Source organism: Schizosaccharomyces octosporus (assembly GCF_000150505.1).
Source record: "Schizosaccharomyces octosporus yFS286 unplaced genomic scaffold supercont6.1, whole genome shotgun sequence".
Lineage (NCBI taxonomy): Eukaryota > Fungi > Ascomycota > Schizosaccharomycetes > Schizosaccharomycetales > Schizosaccharomycetaceae > Schizosaccharomyces > Schizosaccharomyces octosporus.
Genome location: NW_013185619.1, coordinates 4,187,451 through 4,213,677, shown reverse-complemented (window position 1 = coordinate 4,213,677; position 26,227 = coordinate 4,187,451). Strand labels below are relative to the sequence as shown.

At 39.5% G+C, this 26,227-nt stretch overlaps 11 protein-coding genes and 2 non-coding genes across 13 annotated transcripts; 9 read left to right on the top strand and 4 right to left on the bottom strand.

Moving 5' to 3' along the window:
• Positions 1 to 30: 30 nt before the first annotated feature.
• Positions 31 to 2,021, bottom strand: SOCG_04479 (catechol O-methyltransferase). The gene has a single exon (XM_013162225.1). The coding sequence runs from the start codon at positions 1,218 to 1,220 to the stop codon at positions 450 to 452; it is 771 nt and encodes a 256-aa protein (XP_013017679.1). The 5' UTR covers positions 1,221 to 2,021; the 3' UTR covers positions 31 to 449.
• Positions 2,022 to 2,269: 248 nt separating this feature from the next.
• SOCG_04478 (ferric reductase transmembrane component) lies at positions 2,270 to 4,576 on the bottom strand. Its single transcript, XM_013162224.1, has one exon. The coding sequence runs from the start codon at positions 4,294 to 4,296 to the stop codon at positions 2,578 to 2,580; it is 1,719 nt and encodes a 572-aa protein (XP_013017678.1). The 5' UTR covers positions 4,297 to 4,576; the 3' UTR covers positions 2,270 to 2,577.
• Positions 4,577 to 5,139: 563 nt separating this feature from the next.
• Positions 5,140 to 5,259, top strand: SOCG_16225. Its single transcript, XR_001202990.1, has one exon. It is a non-coding gene; the product is annotated as a 5S ribosomal RNA (ribosomal RNA).
• Positions 5,260 to 5,416: 157 nt separating this feature from the next.
• SOCG_04477 (uncharacterized protein) lies at positions 5,417 to 6,953 on the bottom strand. The gene is made up of 2 exons (XM_013162223.1): positions 6,155 to 6,953; positions 5,417 to 6,098 (listed from the first exon to the last, which is right to left on the bottom strand). The coding sequence occupies exons 1-2, from the start codon at positions 6,672 to 6,674 to the stop codon at positions 5,659 to 5,661; spliced, it is 960 nt and encodes a 319-aa protein (XP_013017677.1). The 5' UTR covers positions 6,675 to 6,953; the 3' UTR covers positions 5,417 to 5,658.
• Positions 6,954 to 7,210: 257 nt separating this feature from the next.
• Positions 7,211 to 8,727, top strand: SOCG_04476 (uncharacterized protein). Its single transcript, XM_013162222.1, has 4 exons — positions 7,211 to 7,593; positions 7,805 to 8,068; positions 8,112 to 8,365; positions 8,406 to 8,727. The coding sequence occupies exons 1-3, from the start codon at positions 7,485 to 7,487 to the stop codon at positions 8,174 to 8,176; spliced, it is 438 nt and encodes a 145-aa protein (XP_013017676.1). The 5' UTR covers positions 7,211 to 7,484; the 3' UTR covers positions 8,177 to 8,365; positions 8,406 to 8,727.
• A 732-nt stretch (positions 8,728 to 9,459) lies between these two features.
• SOCG_16224 lies at positions 9,460 to 9,530 on the top strand. Its single transcript has one exon. It is a non-coding gene; the product is annotated as a tRNA-Gly (tRNA).
• Positions 9,531 to 10,077: 547 nt separating this feature from the next.
• Positions 10,078 to 13,199, top strand: SOCG_04475 (rnapii degradation factor). Its single transcript, XM_013162221.1, has one exon. The coding sequence runs from the start codon at positions 10,211 to 10,213 to the stop codon at positions 12,929 to 12,931; it is 2,721 nt and encodes a 906-aa protein (XP_013017675.1). The 5' UTR covers positions 10,078 to 10,210; the 3' UTR covers positions 12,932 to 13,199.
• A 722-nt stretch (positions 13,200 to 13,921) lies between these two features.
• Positions 13,922 to 14,311, top strand: SOCG_06179 (uncharacterized protein; the record flags this gene model as incomplete). Its single annotated transcript, XM_013162419.1, has 1 exon — positions 13,922 to 14,311. The coding sequence occupies one exon, from the start codon at positions 13,922 to 13,924 to the stop codon at positions 14,309 to 14,311; it is 390 nt and encodes a 129-aa protein (XP_013017873.1).
• A 93-nt stretch (positions 14,312 to 14,404) lies between these two features.
• SOCG_04474 (glyceraldehyde-3-phosphate dehydrogenase Tdh1) lies at positions 14,405 to 15,774 on the top strand. The gene is made up of 2 exons (XM_013162220.1): positions 14,405 to 14,466; positions 14,655 to 15,774. The coding sequence occupies exon 2, from the start codon at positions 14,666 to 14,668 to the stop codon at positions 15,671 to 15,673; it is 1,008 nt and encodes a 335-aa protein (XP_013017674.1). The 5' UTR covers positions 14,405 to 14,466; positions 14,655 to 14,665; the 3' UTR covers positions 15,674 to 15,774.
• A 397-nt stretch (positions 15,775 to 16,171) lies between these two features.
• Positions 16,172 to 18,809, top strand: SOCG_04473 (rho-type GTPase activating protein Rga6). Its single transcript, XM_013162219.1, has one exon. The coding sequence runs from the start codon at positions 16,378 to 16,380 to the stop codon at positions 18,625 to 18,627; it is 2,250 nt and encodes a 749-aa protein (XP_013017673.1). The 5' UTR covers positions 16,172 to 16,377; the 3' UTR covers positions 18,628 to 18,809.
• Positions 18,773 to 20,904, bottom strand: SOCG_04472 (vacuolar protein Vac8). Its single transcript, XM_013162218.1, has 6 exons — positions 20,870 to 20,904; positions 20,743 to 20,825; positions 20,576 to 20,696; positions 20,165 to 20,524; positions 19,213 to 20,106; positions 18,773 to 19,163 (listed from the first exon to the last, which is right to left on the bottom strand). Exons 1-6 carry the CDS (start codon positions 20,895 to 20,897, stop codon positions 18,997 to 18,999), a joined length of 1,653 nt encoding a protein of 550 aa, XP_013017672.1. The 5' UTR covers positions 20,898 to 20,904; the 3' UTR covers positions 18,773 to 18,996.
• A 118-nt stretch (positions 20,905 to 21,022) lies between these two features.
• Positions 21,023 to 23,489, top strand: SOCG_04471 (L-pipecolate oxidase). Its single transcript, XM_013162217.1, has one exon. The coding sequence runs from the start codon at positions 21,548 to 21,550 to the stop codon at positions 22,814 to 22,816; it is 1,269 nt and encodes a 422-aa protein (XP_013017671.1). The 5' UTR covers positions 21,023 to 21,547; the 3' UTR covers positions 22,817 to 23,489.
• SOCG_04470 (tip elongation aberrant protein Tea4) lies at positions 23,443 to 26,205 on the top strand. The gene has a single exon (XM_013162216.1). It carries the CDS (start codon positions 23,788 to 23,790, stop codon positions 26,032 to 26,034), a length of 2,247 nt encoding a protein of 748 aa, XP_013017670.1. The 5' UTR covers positions 23,443 to 23,787; the 3' UTR covers positions 26,035 to 26,205.
• The last annotated feature ends 22 nt before the right edge of the window (positions 26,206 to 26,227 follow it).

Genomic DNA, 26,227 nt, shown 5'->3' with positions numbered 1-26,227 from the left:
TATAGAAATAATTTTTATTCAAAGTCTTTCGTCCACATACAACATATATCACGTTGTATTATAAGTACAAAAGTCAAAGTCGAGGAGCATAAAAATCCTTACCAGGACAAATCACATTCCAAGAGTATGTTCTAACATACCAATGGTATGTGATTTCCCTAATTATAAAATGTTGTTTGCGATACAAAGCGCCTCATAACCTACATTAATCGCACGCGTGAAGTTACATCTCGATCCTCACGTCAACATTGTAGTACAATGTAGAAAGCCTATGCAATTTCGTTTTCTTTTGCTTCATCAACTTCGAGCTTGAATAATCATCGACTCGCATGAATATAATGTTCTACTGTCTCTCCATGTTTAGTATTCTTCCAGTCTTTCTCTTTGGGTATCCGATTAGTAGAACAAAAGAAGAGTGTTAAAACACCTCCTTAAGAAATAAAGAAGACTCATTTCTCTGCATATCCAATGCAGCGAGTAATCTCGATAGCATCTGTCCCTAAAGGAAACTCAACAGGCACGGTTTTCGAGTCGTACAAAATGTCCCATCTGCCAATATACTCATTTCCATTTGCATTTTTAACTTTTTCATTGTATTCGCGCTTAAAATCTGGATTTGCTTGAACATACTTTGCATATTCGGGGGCACCGGGTATGTAAATATTGTCGGCCACCAAAATTGTTCCCGGAGCGATTAGATCTAAAGATTCCATCACTCGTAAATCGGGAACATATAGATTTTGCCAATGATCGATAAAAACAAAATCAAATGCATGGAACCCATTGACCTCTTTTCGAAGCTTCTCTCGTAAAGTAACCAAAGATTCTGTTGCAGGACCAACAAGTATCGTTACTTTGTGAGATAGACCTGCCAGCTCAATTACTTTTGAAGCCAGTTCCGCAAATTTGGGGTTAATTTCAAGGGAATAGTAATGAGCGGTAGGATCCTGCAAAAGCTCCTTGCCAAATAACACCGCAGAATAACCAAGATAACAACCTAGCTCAACCATGATTTGAGGCTTCTTTTTCCGTATTTCATTTATCGTCGCCTGGCCCTTGTGTTCTCCAACATCCATGTAGAATGTGTCTGCAGTTTTCTCAAAATCATGAATGGCCTTTATAACCTCCTCAGGCTTACCACGAATTGCATTCAACTTTTCAGAAGGCAAAGAAAGTAAATGGTCAACGAACGTCTGTTCTTTAGTATAGTCAGTACTCATTGTGAATAATATTAAGACCGAAGTTAGTCTATTCCTGTGGATGAATGCTGGTTTAGGAGCAGCACAGCCTTTTTATATCTTTTTTTTTTTCATTCATCAGGCGAGTTTAAATGACGATGATGAGGAGATTCATTACTAAAGATAGTCAAAAACGCACGTTTTCAAAATATCAACAAATACAGACAATCTTTTCGTATCCGATTAGGAGTCTAGTTCTTCTGGACTCATTCAGAGGCCTGTGGACTTTTCCATAAAGAACAGCATCGAAATTTTTCTTTTTTTCTTAGTACAAACCTGGCCATTGATATTATAATCTGATAAGATTTTTTAAGCATTACATCACTTACACAACGTAAGTTTTGATTGTTATCAAATTTTTATCAGATCGCTAACGACGTTAGCACCAAGCGTCACAGTAAACAGCAAGACAGAAAACAATAGACCAAGTAGAAAGAAATAATAAAAAGGAAAACTTAATAAATAAGAATACAAACGACAGATAGTGAAAAAGAAATGTTTGAAATGTAACTCAGCACAATTTCCTATCGGTGTAGAATTAATTTATCATCATATGTAGATTCATGAAGGTTTGATGGACTGAAAGCAAACCACTAAGTTTCACATTAGTTTAGTGTTCTTAGAGCGTATATGATGCATTGTCTGTCGCTGTATATATCCTACTGTGAGCGAAGATGGATACTGGCCATGCTTGATCAAGAAAACCTTTTGTAAGTCAATTTCCACATAACATACCGTATATAGATGAATGGTATGGTATATATATATATATATATATATATATATATATATTCATGTACTTCATGCTTAGACGTTTTGAGATCCATCATAAATAAAAAATGACAAACACGGGATAAATCAATAAATAAAATAAAATAATTGAATCGAATTGAATCAAATTGAATTGTAATCCTTGTAGTCACTTTTTTTTCTTTTATACTTTTGCTCTTTGCTAGAATTTTTTAGTTACCATGACGGCGCTTCAGTATATGTTTGAGAAGTAGGATTAGTATATGTTTGAAATGTAGGATTTCGAGTTTATCGTTTTTGCTCGGCGAGCGTATCAGTATGTTTCAGACGTAAAAGCTTTTTTATTGCTCATTAGGTATTGTTCTATAAATTCTGTCAAACTGAGAGGGGACGGAAGGTGTTGGTTCATAAATAACCTTTCCATTATTAAATGGGACGTTTGTAAAAACATTTTAAAAAAATACATACAGCGTTCACCAACAAAACGTTGCAAACAATAATAAGCCATAAATAAAATGCTTAAATAGCAAGGAGGGGGGTAAACTCGATAAGGAAAGAGAGCATCACGTTATCGTTTTCAAAACCAATTTTAGATTTCCTCATAGTGCTGAAACAAATCATCGAGAATTGTCGTGCAAGATCCTATATCACTTTTCACGTGTTTCAAGAAGCCCTCTGAACCACACGTCGCAATGGCAGCAGTCTGTCCTTGCGCTCTTTCTAGAAATGGTCTTAGATAGTGAACGAAATGAGGACGATCGTCCAGCACTTGAAGAAAAACATTTTTACCCGAGACGCATTGAATATCGGGAATCTCCTTATACGAGTAACTATTGGTATAATGACACGTAATATCTAGTTGAATTTGGGTCTCGTTCTTGACGAGTTCTTTTAAAAAGTTAAATATGGCCACTAGAAGCGGTTTTGATCTGCAGCTCCAGACAAATGTGATTCTTTTCACTTTTAGCGCCGACGACTTGCATCGAGCAATATCTTTTAAAATCGGTAAAGTATAAGTTATACCTACACCACTCGACAGAAATAGTACATTGGAATAATCTTTATATAGGTTTGTCGTAGGGCCGTAGGGTCCATCTAGTAACACTGTCATTTGGTGACTGGGCATTTCCATGGAAACAGGGCACCAGGACCAGGAAGAGGAGCGTTCTTCAGAAAGCTGGCTTTTATCGGAAGATCCACTTAAATCAAGTTTCTTTTCTTCCTCCTCCTCCTCCTTCGAAAGAGAAAGCTGTTTAATTGACCCTCGTTTATAGACACGATCAGCAAGACGCTTCGTGAAACCCGTCCGTACTACAACCATCATTTCAACGTAATCATCACCAGGCGAACTCAGCATGGTAAAGGGATGTAACTGCCAGTAACTAAGAGTTGGAATGTTCAAGTAGATATGATTTCCAGCTGCCCAGGGCAAGAAAAAAAATAAAGATCTTGGTTTGCGTCCACGCATATAAATCAAATCATCATCTAAAAGGAAAATTCGAAACGTGGAAAAATTCAAACAACTTCGAAGGATACGCAAACCACGATCGAATGCATATACGGAGACGCAAACCTTCATATAGATGGCGGCATTTTCACTATGAAGCCAAATCGTGCATAAAAGCCCTATACTGCAAAGATGGTGCAAAATAAAGAACCATTCGTAACAATACTTCCGAATGTAAGAAATACTGCTTACCCCAAAAACGACTGTGAAGGTTAGAATTGCGTATCCTGTTGGGTACATTCCGCCCGCCAGGCTGTCTCGAGCATTATCGGCAACAGCAATTCCTATATTTCCTATTCCATGAATAAGTCCAAATAGCAATGCAAATATGGATACGCGACGATGAATGTAGTTCAACTTTTCGTGGGAAGTCAGAAACATTAAAGCAAAAGGATTGTTTTTTAGGCTAAAGATGTATGTTACGGTATATAACACACAGGCTAGATAGGCAAAACGAGAGCAAACAGAATTTCTATTCCAATTCTTCTTTGTTTTCGAACCTACTTTAGGAGTCTCTTCCCCGATAAAGGGAATACTTACGACGCAAATGACTGATATAACTATAAAGGTACGCAGCCACTTCTGTCTCACCGTATAATAATAATAGCTTCGAACACAAAGATAAATTTTCTCAATTAAATTCTGCTCCTTGGCACTTTTTTCCACATGTTTCTTAGTATGCCACGATTTGTAGCAAATTCGGCCACGTTCCACTAAGAAGAGAAGCCCAAACAGTACTAGCAGTCCAATGATCAGGAATAAGTAAATAATAGCGTACTTATGATGAGCCGTAAGAGCCATACTTTGGTTGAACTATTGAGGCACAGATATCGTTAAGACAAACTAGGTAAAAACACTCAAGTGAATATAATCGCAAAATGAACGACAACCAAAGGGAAGAAAGTCAAGAGTAATATACATTGAAATCTGCTTTGTGAATCCGGAAAAAGCTGTTTTCGTTTGATGTTGAATTCACTCGTTTACCATACCGCTGTCAGCAGTACGTAAACAATTGTCGTCAAAACGATTCCAGATTAAAAGGAAACCTCAGTTTTGTACGTGTATATGGTCAATAAAAAGCTGGTTTCAACATCTCGAAATATACAAGAGGTGAGGTATTTGTTTTGCGCTACTTTTGCTAAAATGCGCTCTTTTTTTTTTCCTTTTTCTTTCTTTTGTTCACAATCAAAAGTTGAACTCCATAACGAACTGACTCTATTAAAATCAACCTTTTTTTTGTACTCGTAGACTGTAGGAACCGTTAATTTCCAGCGTTCTTGTTTGCACACAGGAGACCGCAGTACAAGGCTCAAATGCACAGCAGTAGAAAGTAATAATAACTGAAGGTTCATAAATAATATGAAAAGAATAAAGAAAAAATAACAAAACAGATACAATCATGCTTGTAAAAGTCCATCCAGTAAGTAGAAACACGCATGTTCGAAACAAAAGTGATTTTAGTGTTTCATTTAGCGATACCCGCTTTTAAGAAGGGTACACGGACGCGAAAGATCATGAGAATAGAGTGGCACTACTATCGATGTTCCTGCTGACGACAAATGAATCATAGCATTGATGGTGGTCGTGCAAATAAAATGGTACGTTTTATGGTATAAGTTTATTAGAAAAAATAGACGTTTGTCTACGGCCACACCTAGGCGATAACAGCAGTTCCCGTCCGATCACTGCAGGAAGTGAAACCGTCTGAGGGTGTCGTTAGTACTATGGTTGGAGACAACATGGGAATCCGGGATGCTGTAGGCTTTTTACCGCTTCGTTTTTAATTCTTTTTCTTTGTATTTGTTTGTTGCTCTTTGTTAAAGCATATGGCTGGCATTTGGGTCGGCATGGCCCTTTGATGAAGGTAATAATAGCAGTGGAAGTTGGAAATGCAATGACTACTCTTAAATTCAAGAACTAAAGATCTTCCTAGACTTATGAAACGAATAACAAAGATCAGAAATAGAGTATCAAACGAATAAATAAAAGTAAGCAATTCAACTTAACTATATAGATGCAATGACAAAATCATCCAGTAATAAGCATTCCTAAAATAAATATGCAGGGACGAAATAAACGAAACATAAGCATACGTAAAAGCATGCAGGAGAACAACCGAATATATTAGGCATTATAATATTAATGCTTTACTTTACGTACAAATCAACTCCTACTACTTTCCACATTCCTAGACTGACCAGGTTCCCGGCGTAACCCTGGAGATTGCTCAGAATGTTCAGAAGACGGTTGCTCGAAAGTATTATCACTACTATTATTAAACTGATATTCACGCTCTGACGACATGCTGTTTAATGGGATACAATTATCATCCGTTAAGTCGTTTCTTTCTGACGGCATCCTGAAACCTAGAGCACTCGTAACAGCACTATTGATCCCAGAAAAAAGCGAAGAAAAAAATGAAGATATGCCAGAAAAAAGTGTACCAATCCCAGAAAAAAGCGAAGAAAAAAATGAAGATATGCCAGAAAAAAATGAAGATATGCCAGAAAAAAGCGAAGAAAGAAATGAAGATATTCCATAAAACAGTGAAGAACCCCCAGAAGCAACTAGAGGAATAAGTATAACGATAAAATCCACCAACACTAAAAGCATTCCATTAGTAAACAACTTTAAATTACAAATCCACCAGTTCACTTACATGAACAAACATATAGAAACATGTAGAAAGCCACGATGACAAGAACAGCTGCTACAGTAATCTGAAACCATAACCTTACAGATTCTTTCATTGATTCCTTTATAAAGGGGACAAGGTATTTGTAAGAAAACCAAAAGTCTACCATGACCGAAATAATAAAGCAGAAACTAAGCCGAGCAGTTTCATTTTCCTGTCTTCGTTGTGCTTCCGGGATTCTCACAATTTTTGCCGGCCAGAAAATTAACCATAATAATGCCGACAAGACATCTCGTAAAAGAATAAAGAAACCGTTTCCTTGCGCCATGTGAATAGAAGCTTCTTGATGTCTTCTTGAGTATGGTGGAACTGGATCTGGATCGGACTGTAAACGTAAACTACCCTTCTCCATATTGTCAACATGAGAATACGGGATTTCGCTGTATTTAGGTAAATCGCTGTCAGAATTTGTAGAACAGCTCAAACAAGCAACTTTTACTGGTTCGACAGATTTTTGATGTCCTTCCTTTTCTTTTTCATTCATTTTTGTTGAACATGGCTGTGACTAAAGAATTTCTTATTCACCTTTGCTTGATCACTAAGTTACTGCGAAAATTATTGATTACAAAGTAAAAGGACCAAAAAGCGTGCAATTTCGAAAACAAAAAGATTCCATGTCAACTTGGTTTATACATTAAAGTAGGAATGACAAAAAGAGTCTTGAAACCCAGAAAATAAGCCCACAATGGCAAAGACTAGAGCTTTGCAGAGGTGAAGCTGTCATCCAACCCATTCGACATCTAAGTGATGCAGTTCGTTAAAGAGACTTATCGATAGTTAGTAAGCGCACGCTTATATATATATTATGAATGAATGAACAGTTAGAAATCGCTTTTGTTTGTTTCTATCGTTTAACTACCATAAATTTAATAAAGATGAAAAGAAAATGCACTTGTCCGTACAAATTTTGTTTACCATAGTTCGACGTCGCATCTAGAAAACTTTCCATGTGTTTACTATTTGTAATAAACAGTGACTCTTTTGGATTATACTATTACGAGAAATCGCAATGAGGGTTGTGACCAGTCAGTGACATAATGTCGCTGTTTATGATATTGAAATATGCGAAAAGCTATTACCATGAGTTTTTCAACTTCGCTTTATCTTTTACGAGGAGTTTCCCTTTGAACAGTATTATTAGTTTATATTTATAAAAAAGGAGTAATTCCTTATTTGACCGATCCTCACGACTTGTGAAATTAGTACTCGCGGTCATTGTTGGGTGATTCTAGCTGAATTCGGTTCATTTGTAAATCTTGGTGTTCTTTTGATTTACTAGGTTGCCATTGTTAATATGAAAAACAAATATACTCCTGTTTCAGATTCTGATGACTCTTTCAAAGTGCTCAATGATGAAAAGGCAAATAGTCAGTCGTCTCCTTCTGATGGTACTCCGTATTCAGGTAAGATTTACTGAAATAGAAAGGATAGGTTTATGCTTTGTATGCTTGTTTCAAAAGATTTTAGCTTGAGAAAGTTCTGATGAAGAATCATGCTTGCTTTTTACTAGTTGGGTTTAAAATAAATAATCTTGTCAATACCTGTCAATAAACAGGGCGAATACCTCCATCCTCCGTAAACAACGAAAGATTCAGTTGCTAACTCATTCGTTAGCGTCAAACAAACTTATCGATTTAGAAATGGCTGACGGATCCGCTCAGAATTCCGCCGAATTACCCGAAAATAATATTAGGTCTGACCCTTCGCCAAATAAACAGTGGTGGAAAACACCTGTCATGGGTACAGTGACTATTATAACTACTATATATAATCTTGTTTTTCTAGCCATAGTTTTTGGTTACAAGGTTTCTCCGTATTCGAAAGCTTTTTACGGGCTTGCTGGCGGTTCTATTGGATCTATTAGTACTTTTCTCCTTGGTAAGCTACAATATCTTGTTCTGAACGGCTCGCTAATATTTAGCAATTCTTTATATATATCCGGAATGGTACAGGCAAGCTGGAAGAGCAGTAATGCAATTAGGATGAGCAACAAAGAAGTACGTTAAGGAAGGGGAGGAGCGTCAACTGTGTGTAAAGCGCTAATTACCCTGATAAGTTTGAATGGAGTCGGGGGTTATGTTTTGAAATCGTCAGGAGGCTTTGATTATATACATTCAGCCGCGGTATTGGTCGTTTTGATCGTATTGAACATATGCTTGTTTTTTCTTTTCATTCGTAAGTTGCAATTTTCTATGAGCCTTTCTAACTTCTTTAGGAAACCCAATTGGATTTGAAAATATAACACATATCCCACCTACAGTAAGGGAAATTTAGTTTTGTTAAGTTAGAAACTTTCATTTAATTTGGGAAACAGCAGAATTAGCAGGAATGGTCCACCTTGTAAAGAAGAAATCGAATTTCAGCCTCTTCTCCTAATATCATTGCTTATGTATCGTTCATTTTCTTCGTGAATACGACACCTATTTCAATGATTATTCGTATATTCTGGCGATTTTATGTTCGTAATAAATTCATTTTTATTTAAAGACCGTGTGCCCCATGCTATTGCATTTTTTTCATAAACCACGAGCATGAGAACGATTGTTATAAAAGTAAAAGCAACCATTAGCAGATAGTAACAGTTGACTCATTCATGACCAATAAATTACAACGCTACTCAAAAATTCATCCAATACTACAAATTGATGAGATCTTTGGTTGTTCCATGCTAGGATATTTTTTTGGAAATTGAGAATCTCTAACCTCTATGGCATTAATAGTAGTATTAGTAGTGTGGTCCTTCAGGAAGATTAGGAAGCTGCTTCAATCGCTTGTTTTAAAACTTGCTTTTTGCAGCTTCTTTCTTTTGTTCCTTCATTAGTTTATCTACTGTAATTTTTTTTTATTTTTTTTTTCAATATTGGTTCCATTAGCCAGATGGGTAATTAATGTCATTCACTTACGACCAAGTAACAGAAATCTTTTATTTACATCTGAATAAACAAAAACCGTCTACCAATAAATTATGATGCTTTTATAACATGATCAATTCTTAATTTTTTTCTTGAAAAAACTAAAAAATAAACAGGACATTTTGACTCTGCCTTGCTAACATACATTGTCTTTTCATCAAAAAGAACAAAAGTAAATGCTATCCTCTCCTTGGTAAAGTGGATTGAGTCGCAAAAATAATTATAAGGAAGCCAATTCGTAAAGAAAAAGTCCTTGTTGCAAAGATTCCTTCATGTTGTTCATTAAAACAAGTTTTAATGATCTAAGTAGTTTTACAAGGATATTTATATATATATAGTCTGCTACTATCAATAGCTGCTTTGGTGGTTTAGTGGTATAATGCTTCGTTGCCATCGAAGCGACCCGGGTTCGATTCCCGGCCGAAGCAATTGTTTTCCATTTTTTTATTCAAAATTCAACACATTCGTCCTTTTTAGGTTATTTATATATTTTAAATGAATTTCCATTCACAATAAGTAGAAGGAATCCTTTAAGTTTTTTCGCTAGAAGTTTGCGATAGCATACACATACTATACACGCTAGTAAACAAACACAGATACTATCGTGGTACATTGGGTTGTAAAGATTTGCAGAGCTCTGATACTTCTGAATTTCTAGACTGGTACAAAAAGACACTGTATCAAGCAAATCCTTTTGCATGCAATCTTTCGCTGGCATCATGATATACAGAGATGGAGTTACCTCGTCTTTTGAGAGATCTCATAGGACTAGAAATAGGCATGAAATTACTGATTCTTTTTTAACGTAAATTTTTCAAAAAAAAAGAATGGAACAATTCTAATTCTTAGTTTTTCTTTTTCCTACCTCATAGACAGACTTATGTTTACAGACACCGGGTTTAAGAACCTGCCCTGTTCATCGTTATCCGGATAGAGTACTGTTGGGTGACGCTCCGCAAATGCCCTGGCGTTACCATTTTCATTCTCTTCCAAAACGCATACCCTAAAAGAACACAAAGAGTCTTGAATATCGTCGTAAAGCACCTCTAAGCGTGTTCTTGTCGATTCTCAAGAGCTATAGATTATATCAGATATCACAAACTCAATTATGAGTGAGAACAAAAAGATTCGGTCGAAAAAGGCCGAAGAAGGCCCTCAAAACGCAAACAAGTCAGTAGCGAACGGAGAGTCCATACATGCGGATTCAGCTCCGCCTCGAAGAAACACCAGAGGTAAAAGAGTATCTAAAGGAAAACAAGGTTCTTCAAATGCGTCGAAAAGTTCTCCAGAAAATGAAGAGTCCCAAGCGTTAAAACTCGAGTCAGACCCTAAAATTCAGATTTCTGCATTGAAAGAACTTTTTCCCGAATGGACTGTGGATGATCTTGTTTTCGCATTGGAAGAGGCGGGTCATGATTTGGAGTTGACTATCGCTCACATCACCGAAGGTCATGCCTCTCAATGGGGACAAGTAACGAAGAAGCAGCCAACGAAGCAAACAAAGCAAAAGTCGAAAACGGGTGACGCCGATGCTACGGTCCCTAAAATTGCATCTCGGAAACCTAAGAAAGCACCTAGACAAGACCAACCTCAGCCTTCTCGTAAAGAAAAAGCTGTCCCTCAGACAAAGACATCGACTGCTTCTTCTATACCTGAGTCCTCAAAAGTTCAATCCGCTCCCAATACTGATAATGCATCGACTTTCACTCCTTCCTCTAAACCCGATGACATAACTCAACAACCTATAGATTCAAGTAATGCCAAAACTACTCATGCCACTCAAACTGAACAACCTTCAACTTCAACCTCAGCAGCTAAGACTACTCCTCCCCAGATTGATAAGCCTGCCGTTGTTGCTCCTCCTACCCAGTCATCCAAAGCTCCATGGGCTGCTATTGCGAAGGTGAAAAGAAAGCAAGCCTTACCTAAAGCTGCGCAACCAACTCAACCAACAAAGTTGCCTTCTACTTCATCTGACGCTGCGGCGGTTGAACAACCCTTGCAACCTCCTGTTCCTTTAGCATCTAGACCTACTGAACCCGAGGTTGCACCTCAGCAAAACGAACAGAAAGTAGAACAAGAGGAACAAAAGATTCCTCCTGTAGCGGTTGCTGATTCCGGTGTTAGCAAGCCTGCTGTTGAATCCAAACCAGCCAACGTTACGAATACTGCTCCTGCTACGACTTCCCAGAGCAAGCCTGTGGAGACGAAGGCACCTTCAACTGGATTCCATGGCTCTACGAATGGAATAACTACTGCTCGTCTGCTTTCCGACAAGTTTCCCGTCGTTATGCCAGTCGCCAATACTGGGGCGATTCCCGAAAAGGTTCAAGTCCGATTTGGTAGCTTGACCCTCGGTGGTGATGAATCATTATCCAATAAGCCTGTAACTCCCCCAGCAGGATTTGCTCCCAAGCAAGTTAAAGAATCATCTAGGGAAACTTATGCATCTCCTAAGCCTCAACCTCCCCAATATGACGATAGCAAGGCTGCTCTTGGTAACAATACAGAAGCTTTACCAGCAAAGCGACAATCACAGCCATCCGCACCTGTTAGTGGTGCTGTTCCCGAATATCCTACTGCTGCTGTCAGCGACAACTCGTATTACTTTGATGTGAAAAACAATCCTTCAGCAAATGCAGCGATTGGTGGTGGAGCCCCTCAAGTTAGTTTACCCACGGGAAATACTCCTACAGTAAACAAACAAGGCAATGGGGGATTTATGGCGATGTACTCTCCAGTGATGCATGACATTGCTCCTCAACAATATGGAGTTGGCAGTTCCTTGCCGATGTCTGCAGCTAGTGCTTACAGCAATGATCCAGCGATGGCGGGAGTTCATGACAAGGCGAATTTGCCATACACGTCTAGATTTGGGAAGCCATTAGAAAACAAGGTGGAGACGAATGTGAGTCCTTTTGATACTTATCAGCATGCAGAGTATGGAGCAGCACCAGGGTTTGGACCTACGGCGGCACATCAACATCAGCAAAATGCTCATGCAGCTTATAGCGGAATGTCGCCGTTAACATATGGCCAAAGTGTACCGAATTACTTTAATGAGCGTTCGCAATATTCTCAATATGATCCAGCCGTGAATGGAACGCCAGAGATGCATGGAATGGCACAAAACAAGGTTGGAAGTACGGCGGCAGCGATTCCTTCCTTGCCGAACACGACGGCAACAGCAAGCCCAGTGGTTTCGCAACAGCCTCAGCCATATGCATTCCCCCCTATGTATCCTGTTCCATACATGTCGTATGGCTATGGATCGCTTCCTTATGGTAACAACAAGTACGGACAGCCTCAACAAGGGTACGTGATGCAGAATGGCTTGAATGATTTCCCACCTATATTAGGGGGACACAGCAGTATCTACAACCGCCAGCAGAGTGGGGGAGGTGTTGGAAACATTGGCGGTGGGGCGCAAGTAGGCGGCAACACAGCTGGAAATGTGCCGGTGGATAAGGGGCGTGAAGTGACTGGCAGTTCTCTTGGAGGATTCTCGTCGATGTCTGGAGGAAGCCGTAGTGCAGCAGCACCTGGGATGTTTGTGAATGAAGGAGAATGGGGAGCACCATCACCTTATGGATATGTTCCTCAAGGGGGATTGAATGCTTCACCCGGTGGACATCAAGGAACGTACCCTTCGAATGGCAATAAGGGTGGAAATGTAAGCAGCCAAGGATCTGGATTTCCATTTAATCCTACGGGGACAACGACGACGACGACGAGTGGAGCCGGAGGAAGCGGAAATGGAATAGGAAGCTATGGAGCTTATAACCAAACATTTATGAACCGACCCGGAAATTGGTATGGCAACGCGTAAAGCAAGTATGAAAAGAAGAGAGACGAGAGACAGGAGAAGAAAGAACGAGGAAAGCCAAAAGAGAAAAGAGAAAAGAGAAAAGGATGGAAAGAATTTAAGCGGGGAGGTTTGAATTTTTTTTGATTGCCTTTTTGTCTTTGATGGATTTTTTCCTTGTGGTGATGATGATATGACACAGCACACAGCGTTGGTTATTTTTTATGTATAGGATATCGTGATGAATGGCAGGCAAGAATAGAAAAGTTGTTTGGATAAATGATACATAGTAAAGATGTAAATATCATGATGAAATTTTGAATTGAATGAGAGAGGAGGGGGGGTAGTTGTATGAGAAGGTAGAATGTGTTTTGTAATTTCAACAATAAAGAATTAAATTAAAATAAAAATTTAATTAAAAATTTAATTAAAAAGTATATATCTAGGTTTTTATTTTTTGTATAGAATTGTATTTTCGTGTGTACCTACCTAGTCTATTCTATTCTATTCTATTCTATTCATATGTGTATAAAAGTGATAATAGTGAAGAGGAAAAGAACCCCAATTCAAACAAGAAGAGTAAACAAAAGAGATGAAACAAGCAAAGCAAACAAAACTCTTTTTACATTTTACTTACTTTGAATTTGTTTTATTTTATTTTATTTTATTTTATTTCTTTTGTTTATTCTTCTTTGTTTATTTATTTATTTACATCTTCCTGTCTCTTGTCACACTTTGTTGAAAAAAAAAAAAAAAAAAAAAAAAAAAAGAAAAATCGCTTGCTTGGACCTTGTTCCCAACGAGCAACGTTTACTACGAATCACAACGGCGTCGCCTCGATCCCTTTGGATCTACTGGTTTCTCCGACTTCGGCAGCCCCTTTCCTTTCAAGTGGGCATGACGTAAGTACTATGGAAACATCGCGCGCTTCTGGAACAACTATGGAACTTTGATCCTGTCCCGCTTTGAATTCTCGGACAAACTCGAGTTTTTCCCTCTCGACTGACGTTGAAGATGAGGTCATTCAGTTTCTCCGAGGCTACCTATCAAGTGACAACGAGGGAACAAGATGGAAACAAGAAGAAGTCGATTGTTTACGTGGAAAGAGAGGAAAAAGAGAGAGAGAGAGGGAGAGAGAAAAAACGAAAAAAAAAAAAAAAAAACAAACCCCCAGAATTCAATTCCACTGCTTTTCTACGTTTCTCTTTCTACGTGTCTCTTTGTCTCTTTGTTTGTGTCTGTGTCTGTGTCTCTATCTTTGTGTCTCTGTCTCTGTGCGTTTGTCGCTCAACTTTTTGGTCGCACGTCGTCGTCGCACATCGATCGCTTCCTCGTTGCTCTCTGTTCTCTGCTTACGTGGCAGGGCCTGACAGAAGCATACGATTTGATCAGATGGAACGGTGAAAGAATTTCCATCTGATGAAACGGAACTTTAAGGAACGGATCAATTCGCCTGACACCCGGGACTCTTCGGCAAATTTCCACTGGAGCGAAATGTTATAAATAGAGACATCTGCTGCTCTTAATCCTCATCACAAACAGAAGAAATTCTTTAGTGTGTAAGTATTAAAAAAGGAAAAAGCAAGCAAAAAAGAAAAAAGAAAGCAAAGAGTAAAGGAAGAAAAAAGAAGAATGTTAAAATAAAAAACTCTTCGAGTTTGCTTTTATTCTTCTTTTGATTTGGATCTCTTGCTTGCATTTTGCTTGTCTCTATCCACAGTTCTTTCTCATCTAACACTCTTTTTAGAAACATTCATCATGGCAATTCCTCAAGTTGGTATTAACGGTTTCGGTCGTATCGGACGTATTGTCCTCCGTAACGCTCTCCAAGCTAAGAGCGTCCAAGTCGTCGCTGTCAATGACCCCTTCATTGACCTCGAATACATGGCTTACATGTTCAAGTACGACTCTACCCACGGTCGCTACAACGGTGAAGTCTCCATCAAGGACGACAAGTTGGTCATCGACGGCCAAGCCATCACCGTCTTCAACGAGAAGGAACCCGCTAACATCAAGTGGGCCTCCGCTGGCGCTGACTATGTCATCGAATCCACTGGTGTTTTCACCACCCAAGAGACCGCTTCCGCTCACTTGAAGGGTGGTGCCAAGCGTGTCATCATCTCTGCTCCCTCCAAGGACGCTCCCATGTACGTTGTTGGTGTCAACACTGACGAATTCAAGACTGATGAGAAGGTCATCTCCAACGCCTCTTGCACCACCAACTGCTTGGCTCCCTTGGCTAAGGTTATCAACGACACCTTCGGTATCGAAGAAGGTTTGATGACCACTGTCCACGCTACCACTGCCACCCAAAAGACTGTCGACGGTCCTTCCCGTAAGGACTGGCGTGGTGGCCGTACCGCCGGTGACAACATCATCCCCTCTTCCACCGGTGCTGCCAAGGCTGTTGGCAAGGTCATCCCTAGCCTCAACGGTAAGCTCACTGGTATGGCTTTCCGTGTCCCTACCTCTGATGTCTCCGTTGTCGACTTGACCTGCAAGCTCGCCAAGCCCACCACCTATGAGGACATCAAGGCTGCCGTCAAGGCCGCCGCTGAGGGCCCTCTCAAGGGTGTGCTCTGCTACACCGAAGACGCTGTCGTCTCTGCTGACTTCGTCGGTGACACCCACTCTTCCATCTTCGATGCCACCGCTGGTATCCAACTCTCTCCCCAATTCGTCAAGCTCGTCTCCTGGTACGACAACGAATACGGTTACTCTCGCCGTGTTGTTGACTTGGTTGCTCTCACTGCTGCCCGCGACTAAGTCTCTTGACTTTTGTTTAGACTCTTTCTTTTCTGTTTCATTTTGGTAGTCACCTAGATTTGAAATATAGACTTTTAAAAAATATTTTTTCCTCTATTATAGCTATTTTTGTGTTGTTTTTATTTGTAGGTTTCGTAATCAAATAGTCCTTTTCACAGGCTAGCTTCTTCTTGACGACAGAAAAACGAATCGTTTGACTTGTCATCAATAGTAGTTGTGCGTCCTAAAACTAACTTTTATTTTGCTCTACCATCTATCATCTATCATCTTGTGTCTTGTACACTTGCTTCCAAAGCAAAAACACCCGTTCCTTTCCTATCCATCCCATCCTATCCTATTCATTCCATTTCTTGTCTACTTTACTCATTCTACACCGATCGAATTTCTTAAACCACTTGATTTAAAAATTTCTGCATTCAAATACATTCTTTTTTTATTACCCTCTCTCTCTGTCTCTCTCACTTTTCATTTTTCACTCTTCTGTTTTGTTTATTGTTACTTCCTAACAATTCCATTCAAAAGTAACGAATATTTTCTTTCCACTGCCTGCATCTTTTACTCTTATTTATTTGCATCCAAAACATCAAAACATCATTCCTTTTCTTTTTTTTCTACTTTTGTCTTTTTCTTTTTCCTTTTCATCTCTTTTTAAATCATTTTCGCTTTCATTTTTCCATCTTGCGTCCTATGTTCAAATTTGAGTCATGCTCTTTCGATCCTCAACGGTAAAACATGGGTCCGTCCCTTCTTCAAACTTTTATGATTTCGAGACGGAAAATCATGATTCTTCTCTGGCTCCAATTGCTGAATCCCATCCCCATACTCAACAAAATGCATTCCCCAAACCATCTTCGCATGGAGAAGATCCCGCAAATCACTTTGTTCCAACAAAACAAGACCAAGAAAAGTCTAATGAGTCTCGAAATGATTATCTTGCAAAATATCACGCTCTCTTTACTACCCATGGCCTTCCCAAAAAGACTCTAGAAGAGGCTGCTTCCCAACCAAAAGATAATCGCTTCAGTTACTTTATCCAGGACGACGTCTTTGAAAAATTCAATCCTTTCGATGATTCCCTTCATCATCCCAACGATGATGGTTTTGTAACTCCATCCGAATCTCCCTCCAAGCCCAAACCTGCTACTACTCCCAAACCACTTTCCTTGCTCCCAGAATCCTCGCTCAATGAGGCACTCGACCCCCCTCATCTTCGGGAACCTGCTGCTCTTGAAAGACGTCCTGATGATTCTTTCCATTCCCCTTCTCGTAGGCCCGTTTCCACCATCTTACCCTCCCAAGACCTCTTTCTTTCCACCCCGCAACAATCTCCCTCAAAACTTCCCAATCCGTCTTCTGATTTTTCCTTCCATTCCCGGAATTCCAGCAACGTTTTCCCAAGTCCAACTCCTTCCCACGATTCTCACAAACGCAGTCCTTCCAAACATTCGTTGGGCAAAACCAGCTTGTCTTCCCTGCTCCGCCGACCTTCTTCCTCCTATTCTCCAAAGAAACAATCTCCCGGCATTCATCGTCGCTCCTTAACCCACTACTTCAAATTCCCTCATCGTTCTACCGCTCATCCAACTCCTTCTCCCGCTACCGTCTTTGGCAAATCCGTCCAAGACCTAAGTGTATCTTACGCTGACGACCTGTGTAAGTTTGGTTTCCAACCCGCCGAACTGGCTCCCTTTCCTCTTTTGCTTCCCCATATTTTTGCTCAGTGCATTCATGCCTTGTCGTCAAATGCTCTTCACGTCCCTGGTATTTTTCGTATTAGCGGCTCGGGCCCCATCATCAATGCTATTATGAGAAACTATTATCAACCTCCACACTATTGGCTCGATGAAACCTCCAGTGTCTTTAATAAAATTGGATTTCCTACAAGTATTGACATAGGCGGTGTTCTCAAACGGTTTATTATGGTTTTGCCCGGAGGTCTTTTGGGAACAAAAGACGTGTTGAACATGCTTGTTCCTTTATTTTTAGACGAGTCACCGTCTTTACCATCCGATGTATGGGCTGAATTGGTTGCCTTTGCCATTGGTCAAATCGACTCCGTCATTCGCTTTTCCTTGTTTTGCAGCCTCATGGCTCTTTTACGACAGGTTTCCATGCGGACAAAGGAGCTAGAATCAGTTATGGAACACGGTAAAGAATCTAGTTTAATGAAGTCAGAAGCACTTGGGATTATCTTTGGTCCTTTGCTGCTAGGGAATCACATAAACGATCTTTCCAAATCAAATCAGTCTTCTGATTTTAATAACCTTATGCACTTTGAAACTGAAAAAGCAAGAGTGGAAGCTAGAATCGTTGAAGGGCTAATTAATCGTTGGCCAAAAATTATATCAAAGTTGACTTTGTTTAATGTTCATCAGAGCTTTCCCGATTATTCCCTTTTAAACTTGGTAAGTGATTTTGAACCTGCTTTTCCTCTTGTCGAGGAGCCGGAAGGTTCCACTCATACTACCATTGAAGAATCCACAGTGGAAAAATCAAACTATGCGGCTAGTGATAAGTCTCAAAATCATTCTGAAGTTGTCTCATTACCGTCTGTTTCGAAAAAGGATATAAATGATTCCTGTTCACAACTTTCAACGGTGGCTCTTCCTGCTTCTGCTTCAACACCAAATATTGCTCATATTCAAGAAGGAAAGCCACACGAGCAGGTAATCCAACCTTCCCAAACTGGCCTCTCAAAGGTCCAGCCCGATCCGGCATATAGTCGTTCAGAACCGTTCAACTTAGCTTCTCAGCATTTACAAACTCGGGTTGCTGATTCGAAGAGCGGCTCGCAGCCTAGGATACCTTCCGCTTCATCTATCGCGCGTCAGCCAGAAGCAAACGATGCCGAACAGCAAGATATAAAATTAGAAAAGACTTCAAAAAAGAAATCCTCAAAAGGAATGTTCTCAAGATTTTTTAGAAAATTTAAATCACAAAAAAAGAAGCATTAAATATGATGGATGATTGGATGCTGTTTTTCTATCTTTGTTCTCAATTGTTTGCTTGTTTTATGTACAATTTGATTTTTTGGCATTATGTTATTTATTAATCCTTTGAGGGACGCTCCTGTCTTTTTAAGTATTATGCCTTCGATGTGTAATCATAAAATAAATATAACTCGTTTCTTGTTCTGCAAATAAAGTTAACAATAATTTCATTAGTAAAATAAAATCAAATCATTAGGTTCTAGTTAGTATCTAATATTTAATATTTTGAAAGAAAAAAAAAGACGGTTATTAAAAGATTAACAGATGAATGACGAGATAAAGAATGTTGATAATAATACATATAAATATATATGCGTTTGTCTGTTTGAGCCATTAAGCATCAGTGTCTTGTTCAATTAGATGCAGTGCTCGACCTGACAATAAAATAACATCTCCTTCACCATCTTCGTATTCTCCATTATTAACGTCTCTAGCAACGATATCATTTAGAAGTTCAATTATATCATCGCTTGATTGGATAAAAGCAGTCAGTCGAGGAACTAAAAATGAGTTAGAAGAAAAAATGAAAGAAAAAAAAGGGAATCATACCTCCAGCTTCTAGTAATTGCACGATCGTCCATGCAGCGATGTGAGCAAATGTAGAATCTTCACTGCTCAAGAATCTCACAAGGTAACCATGGATCCCACCTGCAGGGGAATCCCAGCACTCAATAAATTGACCATAGTCATCAACATTGGAAGAAAGGTTACCCAAGGCAGCGGCAGAGTTTCCCTGCACCTCTATTGACATAGAATCCGTCAGGGGAATGAGGACATTACATATCGCATAATTCAACAAATACGATTTGAATTCATCACTAAGAGCCAATACGGCAAGACAAGCAGTCATTTCACTTTGAACACTAACAGGGGCATCTAAGATTAAATCACGCAGTTTTTGAATAGCATTAGCCTCAATAATAGCGCGTTTGTTTCGTTCAGAGCTGGCGGCTAAATTACGCAACGTAGAAACGGCATGGCATTGAATCTCTTCATTTTCCGTACAAGAGAGCAAGTCTACTAAAGGACGAAGGAAGCCAACATCAATAATAGGGGATTCGTTAAGAGGATGGATAGAGATGTTTCGGACACATGCCACGGATGCGAGGATCAAGGGCAGATAAGAAGAACGGAGTAAACGGAGTAGCGAGGGTAAGGCATTGCTTTGAACAATCTCAATTTGATAACGTTCATCAGAAGCGAGATTACGCAAAGCTAAAGCGGCTTGGCATTGAACTTTTGGACTAGCAGTGTCCATGAGCTGGATAAGTGAGCGGACCAACTTGGGTTCGCTCTGAGCAAGTTTTTTACGATGTATGGCGTCTACAGCGATGTTGCTGATAGAAGTTGTGCAGTAATATTGTACGTCGGCGTCTAAGCTGGGGAGTAAGGAAACAAGGACTGGTATAGTTCCAGCGTTAACGAGTTGTTGACGATTTTCATCTAGAGATTCAGTTAACAAACAGAAGTTCATGGACATAGAAACAAGTAAAAGACATACAAGAATGAGTCATATTAAGCAATGCACCGGTCGCATTTCTTTGTACACGTATATCCTTACTCTTTGCAAGTCGAGTAAGGGGACCAAGAGCACCCGAGTGAGCTATTTTTGATTTATTTTCGTCTAATGTAGCCAAATTTGTGATACAGCCAACAGCATTACATTGCACCTCGACATGAGGAGACATCATTTGACGGATTAACAGATCCAAGCCGTTCAATTTGACAACAAGGGCTTTATTTTCCGCATTGACAGCTAAATTGCCTAGAGCAACGCTCGCAGCTCGCTGGATCTCGGCATCAGGACTTTGCAACAAAAACAAAACGGGTTCAATGGTTTCACGATCCACTTCCCGGACATCTATATATGTAAGCTACTTGTTCATGCAATTGTAAAAGCCATGTTTAATACCTTTTTCAGTAATTTCGGCAAAAGCCAGAGCTGCTGATCGTTGAAGATCAATATTATCAGAGTACGCAAGAATTGTCAACGCCCTCAATGGTTCTTCACTGTAGAAATTCACTTCATTTCTCTACATTCATTGGTTAATCGATCACTTCAATCAATATTTCCCTTACATCTTCCAAGAAATTTAACAAGTCTGCTACAGCTTCTCTTTCTCGATCTGCCAGTAACGGCTCGTACTGTTCATCTTTGGATTCTTTTGTCTTGTTAGCATTCTACAAATAAATACTGCTACCATACTGTTACAACAAGATAAGCAATTGCCCATCTGAATTTGTTTATTTTGGTGTTCTGTGTTTGGGAGAAGTTAAGTACGTGGAGTTTGAATGGTAACGCATGAAGTCTGAGTGTGTTAGAGTTCGTTAATTAACTTCCGCTACCTTCCTTCTCACTATAATCACATACGACAATAGAGTATAGTCAAACACAGTTGTAAACAAACCACCATATTTCAGTTGTAGCCAGATGATTCTTTTCTAATAGCAGTAGCAACAGTTTTCTTGGAGCATGCCTCCGAAAGTTGTTACGCGTTCAGAAAAGTCATGCGCCCGTTGAACTTCATAAGAATCGATGCCATTTGAATGAATTCTGTGACTTTTCCATCGGTTTCATTGCATACCATAAGGCACAGCAATTTTGAATTTGATTTTCTTATATTTTCTTGTACAACCAATTGTTTAACCACGCATTCTGTGCCTGTTTATCTCAGGCTCGTGCATTCATGGACGTTGGATATGCAGCGGATTGCTATCTGTCCTATATCTAATGTCATATTCTTGACATAGATCCTATTTTTTATCAGTTCCTTTTTTCTCGACAGGATTAGAAGTCTTCATACTTCGTCTTCTCTTTTTTTCTGTTTTATTAAAATTTTGGAGTAACTTCCTGTTTGTATCAATCGGTTAAACGTATCTTGCCATGGATGTTCTTATTGTTGGCGCCGGCGTCTTTGGCCTTTCGACGGCTTTAGAACTGACCAAACGCGGAGGCTACAAAATTACGATTTTAGATCGCTCTCTTCCACCTGTGGTCGATGGCTCCTCTGTGGATGCAAATCGAATCATCCGTCCTGACTATGCGGATATGACTTATTGCATGATGGGTTTAGAAGCTATAAAGGATTGGCAAAACCATCCTCTCTTTCGAAACCACTTTTATCCATCTGGACTCTTGCTTCTCGGTCCCAGCGACTCAATGTACCGGGACGCCAGTTTCAATAACCTGTCGGTAATGGGAAGTCCTTGTACGAAGATCCATAATACTGAGGATATTCGCAGAATTTATTCTACTTGGTATACGGAACTCAAAGCCCATCAGAGAGGCTATGTGAATCAAATATCTGGGTGGGCTGATGCTGAACAATCCGTAAAGTCTGTCGCAAACTATCTCGTCCAGCAGGGTGTCACCTTCGTTTGCGGACCTAGCGGAACAGTAAAGAAATTAATTACCGATGATGACAAAGTTGTTGGTGTCGAAACGATGGACGGTCAGAATAAAAGTGCCGACTTAGTTGTCCTTGCAGCTGGAGCATGGACGGCATCCCTTCTACCAGAGCAACAATACCGTTTATTAACAGTAGGTCAGCCCGTAGGTTTTATACAGTTAACAGAAGAGGAAAGAAAAAGATATCGAAACTATCCTGTACTATTGGATTTTGAGTCTGGATTTTACAGCTTTCCACCAACTCGAGATGGTCTTTTGAAATTTTCTAGACATGGATTCGGCTTCACCAGGACAAAGGAGTATGAAAATGGTAAGAAGGAATCGGTGCCTCCATTGCTTCCTATATCATCTACCACTCTTCCAAAAGAGGCGGAAAAACAACTTCGCACTTGTCTACATACATTCTACGGAAAGGACATTAGTCAACGGTCTTTTAAAAAGACAAGAATATGCTATTATACCGATACAGCTGATGCTGATTTCGTTTTTGATTTTCATCCCAAATATAAAAACTTGTTTTTGAGCACTGGTGGTTCGGGACATGGATTTAAGTTTTTTCCTGTCTTGGGAAAGTATAGTGTTGGCTGCATGTTGCGGGAATTGAATATCGAGTATTTGAAGAAATGGGCTTGGGAAAAACCCGATCTTAAAGAATTCAAGCTGGATGGAAGTCGGACTGGACCTTTGGCGTACGAATATGATCCCGAGATGTTTAAACCTCTATCTGAATTAAACTCCGCCTGAGCTGCATGAAACACTCAGACGATGTTCCATGATTTATTCTGCATTGCGAGCTCTGAGACTGACAAAGCCAAAATTTCATAGTTTACATGAGGCGTCTTTGGCTTGCTTGCACTTATGAAGAACCTGTTTCTTTGCATACTCAGAATGTGACCATATATCTTGTAAGAAAAGAATTAGAAATAACTGGGAGAAATGAAAAAAGGATGAGAAATGTCAATTAAAAGATTAGGATACCTTCTTCCAGTCCTGAAGGTCAGTAGTTTGCGAAGAAGGAAAAGATCAATATTTCAAAACATTTTTTCTATATCTTATTATTAAGAATACATACATACTATGAAAGAATTAAATAAAAGGTTCTGAAGCTTGAGACGAGAGTGCATACTGGTTTGCAAAGATCATGGCGTCCCTTCTGTTTGTTTACATTATCGTTCCATACCAACCTCTACGATTTGTATCAATAAAAGGTCAAAGACTTAAAACCTTTCATTATATTTTCTTTTAATCGATGAATTAAGTCTGTTCTATTTCTTTTTTTTTAAAACCCAATTATTTCATTTATCATACAAGTTTCTCTATAAGACAATATCGCTAGCGTAATACGCAAAGCACGGCTGATCTATGGTCTAAGTCATTCGTGTCTTCACGTATACGTGTCTTTAACACGCGACTTACTGGGTAATAGAAATTACAATTTCGCCCATTTTTTAACACATTTGGGATGAAAATAGCAGGGAAGGACATTCTCAGAAAAGATTGTTTTTATATAAGGAATTACTAAAATTTGGTCTGTGTTTGGGTTTGTGTTAGTTTAAAAAAAAAAAAAGGCCATAAGTTCCGTTTGTTTAACGTGTCTTGTTTCGCATTTTCTTGATACCTGTTTATGTAAAAGTTCCATAAAAATTTAATCTGAAAAACAAAAAAAGATCTCGTGCTCGATTGGTACTTTACTGATATACCTATTCTCCATCGTCATGGTAGAAGCTACACCAGCTCCTTCTTCGGATAACATTCATATCATCGAACAACAAATTGGAAACCATGAAGAACTAAACTCCAATTCTTCAGCTAAAGAAGCATCATCTTACGACCAAGGGTCTACAAAACAACAAGAAGATACGGGAAACGACCCGGGAAATACCTCATCCCTGCCGTTAACGAACCAAGATCTTTTACTTAATTCTACAATCAAGTATGACTTGGATGAAGACTACGACGAGTTACTAAATTTAGAGAACCAAAACTCTGATGACGACGACGACCTCATTGATGAAGAAGAAGCATTGGCTCTGTATGAAGCAGAACTAAGTTCATCTCCCTCTATCAATGAAGAAGAGATTGACGCTAACTATGTTTATGCAATCCGTCGTTTTGATGCTACTGTGGAGGGTCAGGTTACTGCTGAAAAAGGCGATATGATGTTGCTTTTGGATGATTCCAATAGTTATTGGTGGCTTGTTAAGATTTGCAATAACACTACTATTGGATATTTACCAGCAGAATATATTGAAACACCTAGCGAGCGTTTAGCACGCTTGAATAAATACAAAAATTCCGATACTTCAAGTTCTGGAAATGCTCTTCCTGCTCCATCCCTCGCCTCGTCTTTAAGCAAAAATGACGAATCGCTTCGGATTCGCATGAAGCGAGTTGCTTTTGATTGTCCTATAAAGCCCGGTACTGATCCAGATATGGATGATACCTTATTTTCAGAAAATGATTATGAAGCCATGGTAAATCGTGCAGTAGCCGAAAATGGACTGGAAATTGAATTTTCCACTAGTAATGATACTTCCTCGGATGATGAGTCAGTTAACTTGGACGGTGCTATTGATGATGATGATGACGAGGATGATGATAATAATAAGGCCACTCTTACTGAACGAGAAGCTTCCGTTCATTCCTCCACTTTAGCTACCGATTCTTTAGATATTGACTCAAACAGGGACTCTCAGGATTTAGTTTCCTCCAGTACCGAGGAGTATCATGACGATAGCGAAACAAAACTTCAGAAAGGCGACGAACGAGTGTATCGTAATTCTGATATGATTGCCCCAACTCCAAGGTTTTCTAATAAGGTATTATCCCCTCTAAAACGGGCATTGTCTACAGGCGCGTTAAAAACTACCTCAAGTGCCACTCCTGACCCTGATCGTCCTCTGTCTTGTCCTCCTCCGGATGCAACCGTTGAAATCCGGTCACCACAATTCGAAGATACTAAGTCAAGTGTATCCAAAAATTCTGATATTCACATCATCCCTGGGACTGAATACACTGACAAGAAAAAACATCCAATCTCTAATCGAGCTTATGCTAATGAAGCACATATACCCTCGTCAGCAACTTCTGAGGGTAGTCATTTTATATCTCAACCCATTCGTCATTTTGTTTCTTTAGATTCGACCAACGGGAAGGAAATGGAGTCGCAGCCTCCTAGTGCCTCTTCTTCGACGCCCTCGTCTCCGACATTTCAGGACGCGGAAGGAGATTCCGGTTTGACTCAAAGTGTCCCCGTTGACGATCCAAATCAAAATATACAACCTAAAATTTCAAATGCTCCCCCTATTACAATAAATGATAATCATGCTGAAGAGTCGTCGGAGAGGATTGCTTCGCCGATCGAAATTAAACGCAAAGCTTTACCAGGAGATAATTCTAGTCTGACTGTCTTTGATGACGAAGATAATGATCATGACGAATTAAAAAGCAATAATGCATCTGGCGAGGATTCTATGTTTAGCTTGTATCAGTCGTCCATTGGCTCGGAATTTGACAAAAATGAACAAAGTCTTACTCCAGATTTAGTTACTGGAAGCGGTGAGGCTAGTACACCGAGATCCCATGATTCTGATATATATGCGGATAGAAGTTTGAACCCAGAATCTTCAGAGAGCCCTACTTCGTACGTCTCTCCTCCTACATCAATTTCAGAAGATGTCCTTACGAACCCAGAATCCATTCCAGCCGAAGTCCCCACCGTTGCCCAAAAAACATTGTTTCACCATCATACCAACTTAAATCAGAGACTTAAAAATTTTATAGCCGATCCGGATTCTGTAACCGATTTGTACTGGACCGTCAAGTCAGCTGGTGTACGAGCATCTCCAAAATCGTCATACCCTAATGAAGATAATGTTCGCTCGCAGTTAGAAGAGTCGTATGCTAATATATTAAGGAGTCTGTCTGACGAATTGGCTTCGGGGATGAAATCCAGCGGCTAACTCATTAAGTTAAAAACGTTCGTGTTTTTTACCCAGTACAGTTAAAGCTGTACTTCTTTTTGGTGATATTCTGTTGTAATTGTAATTTTAGTGTACAATGTATTTATTTCCTTTTGTTTATAGTTATTAATTGCTTTTTAATTCAATGATGGCTTTTTTATCCTGCATATGTTTAGGGCTCAAATTCGTATAT

Coding starts and splice junctions, on each gene's coding strand:
- SOCG_04476 (XM_013162222.1), top strand. CDS start 7,485: ATGAAAAACAAATATACTCCTGTTTCAGATTCTGATGACTCTTTCAAA. Junction 7,594..7,804: donor TGATGGTACTCCGTATTCAG/GTAAGATTTACT, acceptor CTCATTCGTTAG/CGTCAAACAAACTTATCGAT. Junction 8,069..8,111: donor TATTAGTACTTTTCTCCTTG/GTAAGCTACAAT, acceptor GCTAATATTTAG/CAATTCTTTATATATATCCG.
- SOCG_04475 (XM_013162221.1), top strand. CDS start 10,211: ATGAGTGAGAACAAAAAGATTCGGTCGAAAAAGGCCGAAGAAGGCCCT.
- SOCG_04474 (XM_013162220.1), top strand. CDS start 14,666: ATGGCAATTCCTCAAGTTGGTATTAACGGTTTCGGTCGTATCGGACGT.
- SOCG_04479 (XM_013162225.1), bottom strand. CDS start 1,220: ATGAGTACTGACTATACTAAAGAACAGACGTTCGTTGACCATTTACTT.
- SOCG_04471 (XM_013162217.1), top strand. CDS start 21,548: ATGGATGTTCTTATTGTTGGCGCCGGCGTCTTTGGCCTTTCGACGGCT.
- SOCG_04477 (XM_013162223.1), bottom strand. CDS start 6,674: ATGAATGAAAAAGAAAAGGAAGGACATCAAAAATCTGTCGAACCAGTA. Junction 6,099..6,154: donor GTTTCTATATGTTTGTTCAT/GTAAGTGAACTG, acceptor GAATGCTTTTAG/TGTTGGTGGATTTTATCGTT.
- SOCG_04473 (XM_013162219.1), top strand. CDS start 16,378: ATGCTCTTTCGATCCTCAACGGTAAAACATGGGTCCGTCCCTTCTTCA.
- SOCG_04472 (XM_013162218.1), bottom strand. CDS start 20,897: ATGGGCAATTGCTTATCTTGTTGTAACA. Junction 20,697..20,742: donor TGTTAAATTTCTTGGAAGAT/GTAAGGGAAATA, acceptor CAATGAATGTAG/AGAAATGAAGTGAATTTCTA. Junction 20,107..20,164: donor GCTTAATATGACTCATTCTT/GTATGTCTTTTA, acceptor CTGAATCTCTAG/ATGAAAATCGTCAACAACTC.
- SOCG_04470 (XM_013162216.1), top strand. CDS start 23,788: ATGGTAGAAGCTACACCAGCTCCTTCTTCGGATAACATTCATATCATC.
- SOCG_04478 (XM_013162224.1), bottom strand. CDS start 4,296: ATGGCTCTTACGGCTCATCATAAGTACGCTATTATTTACTTATTCCTG.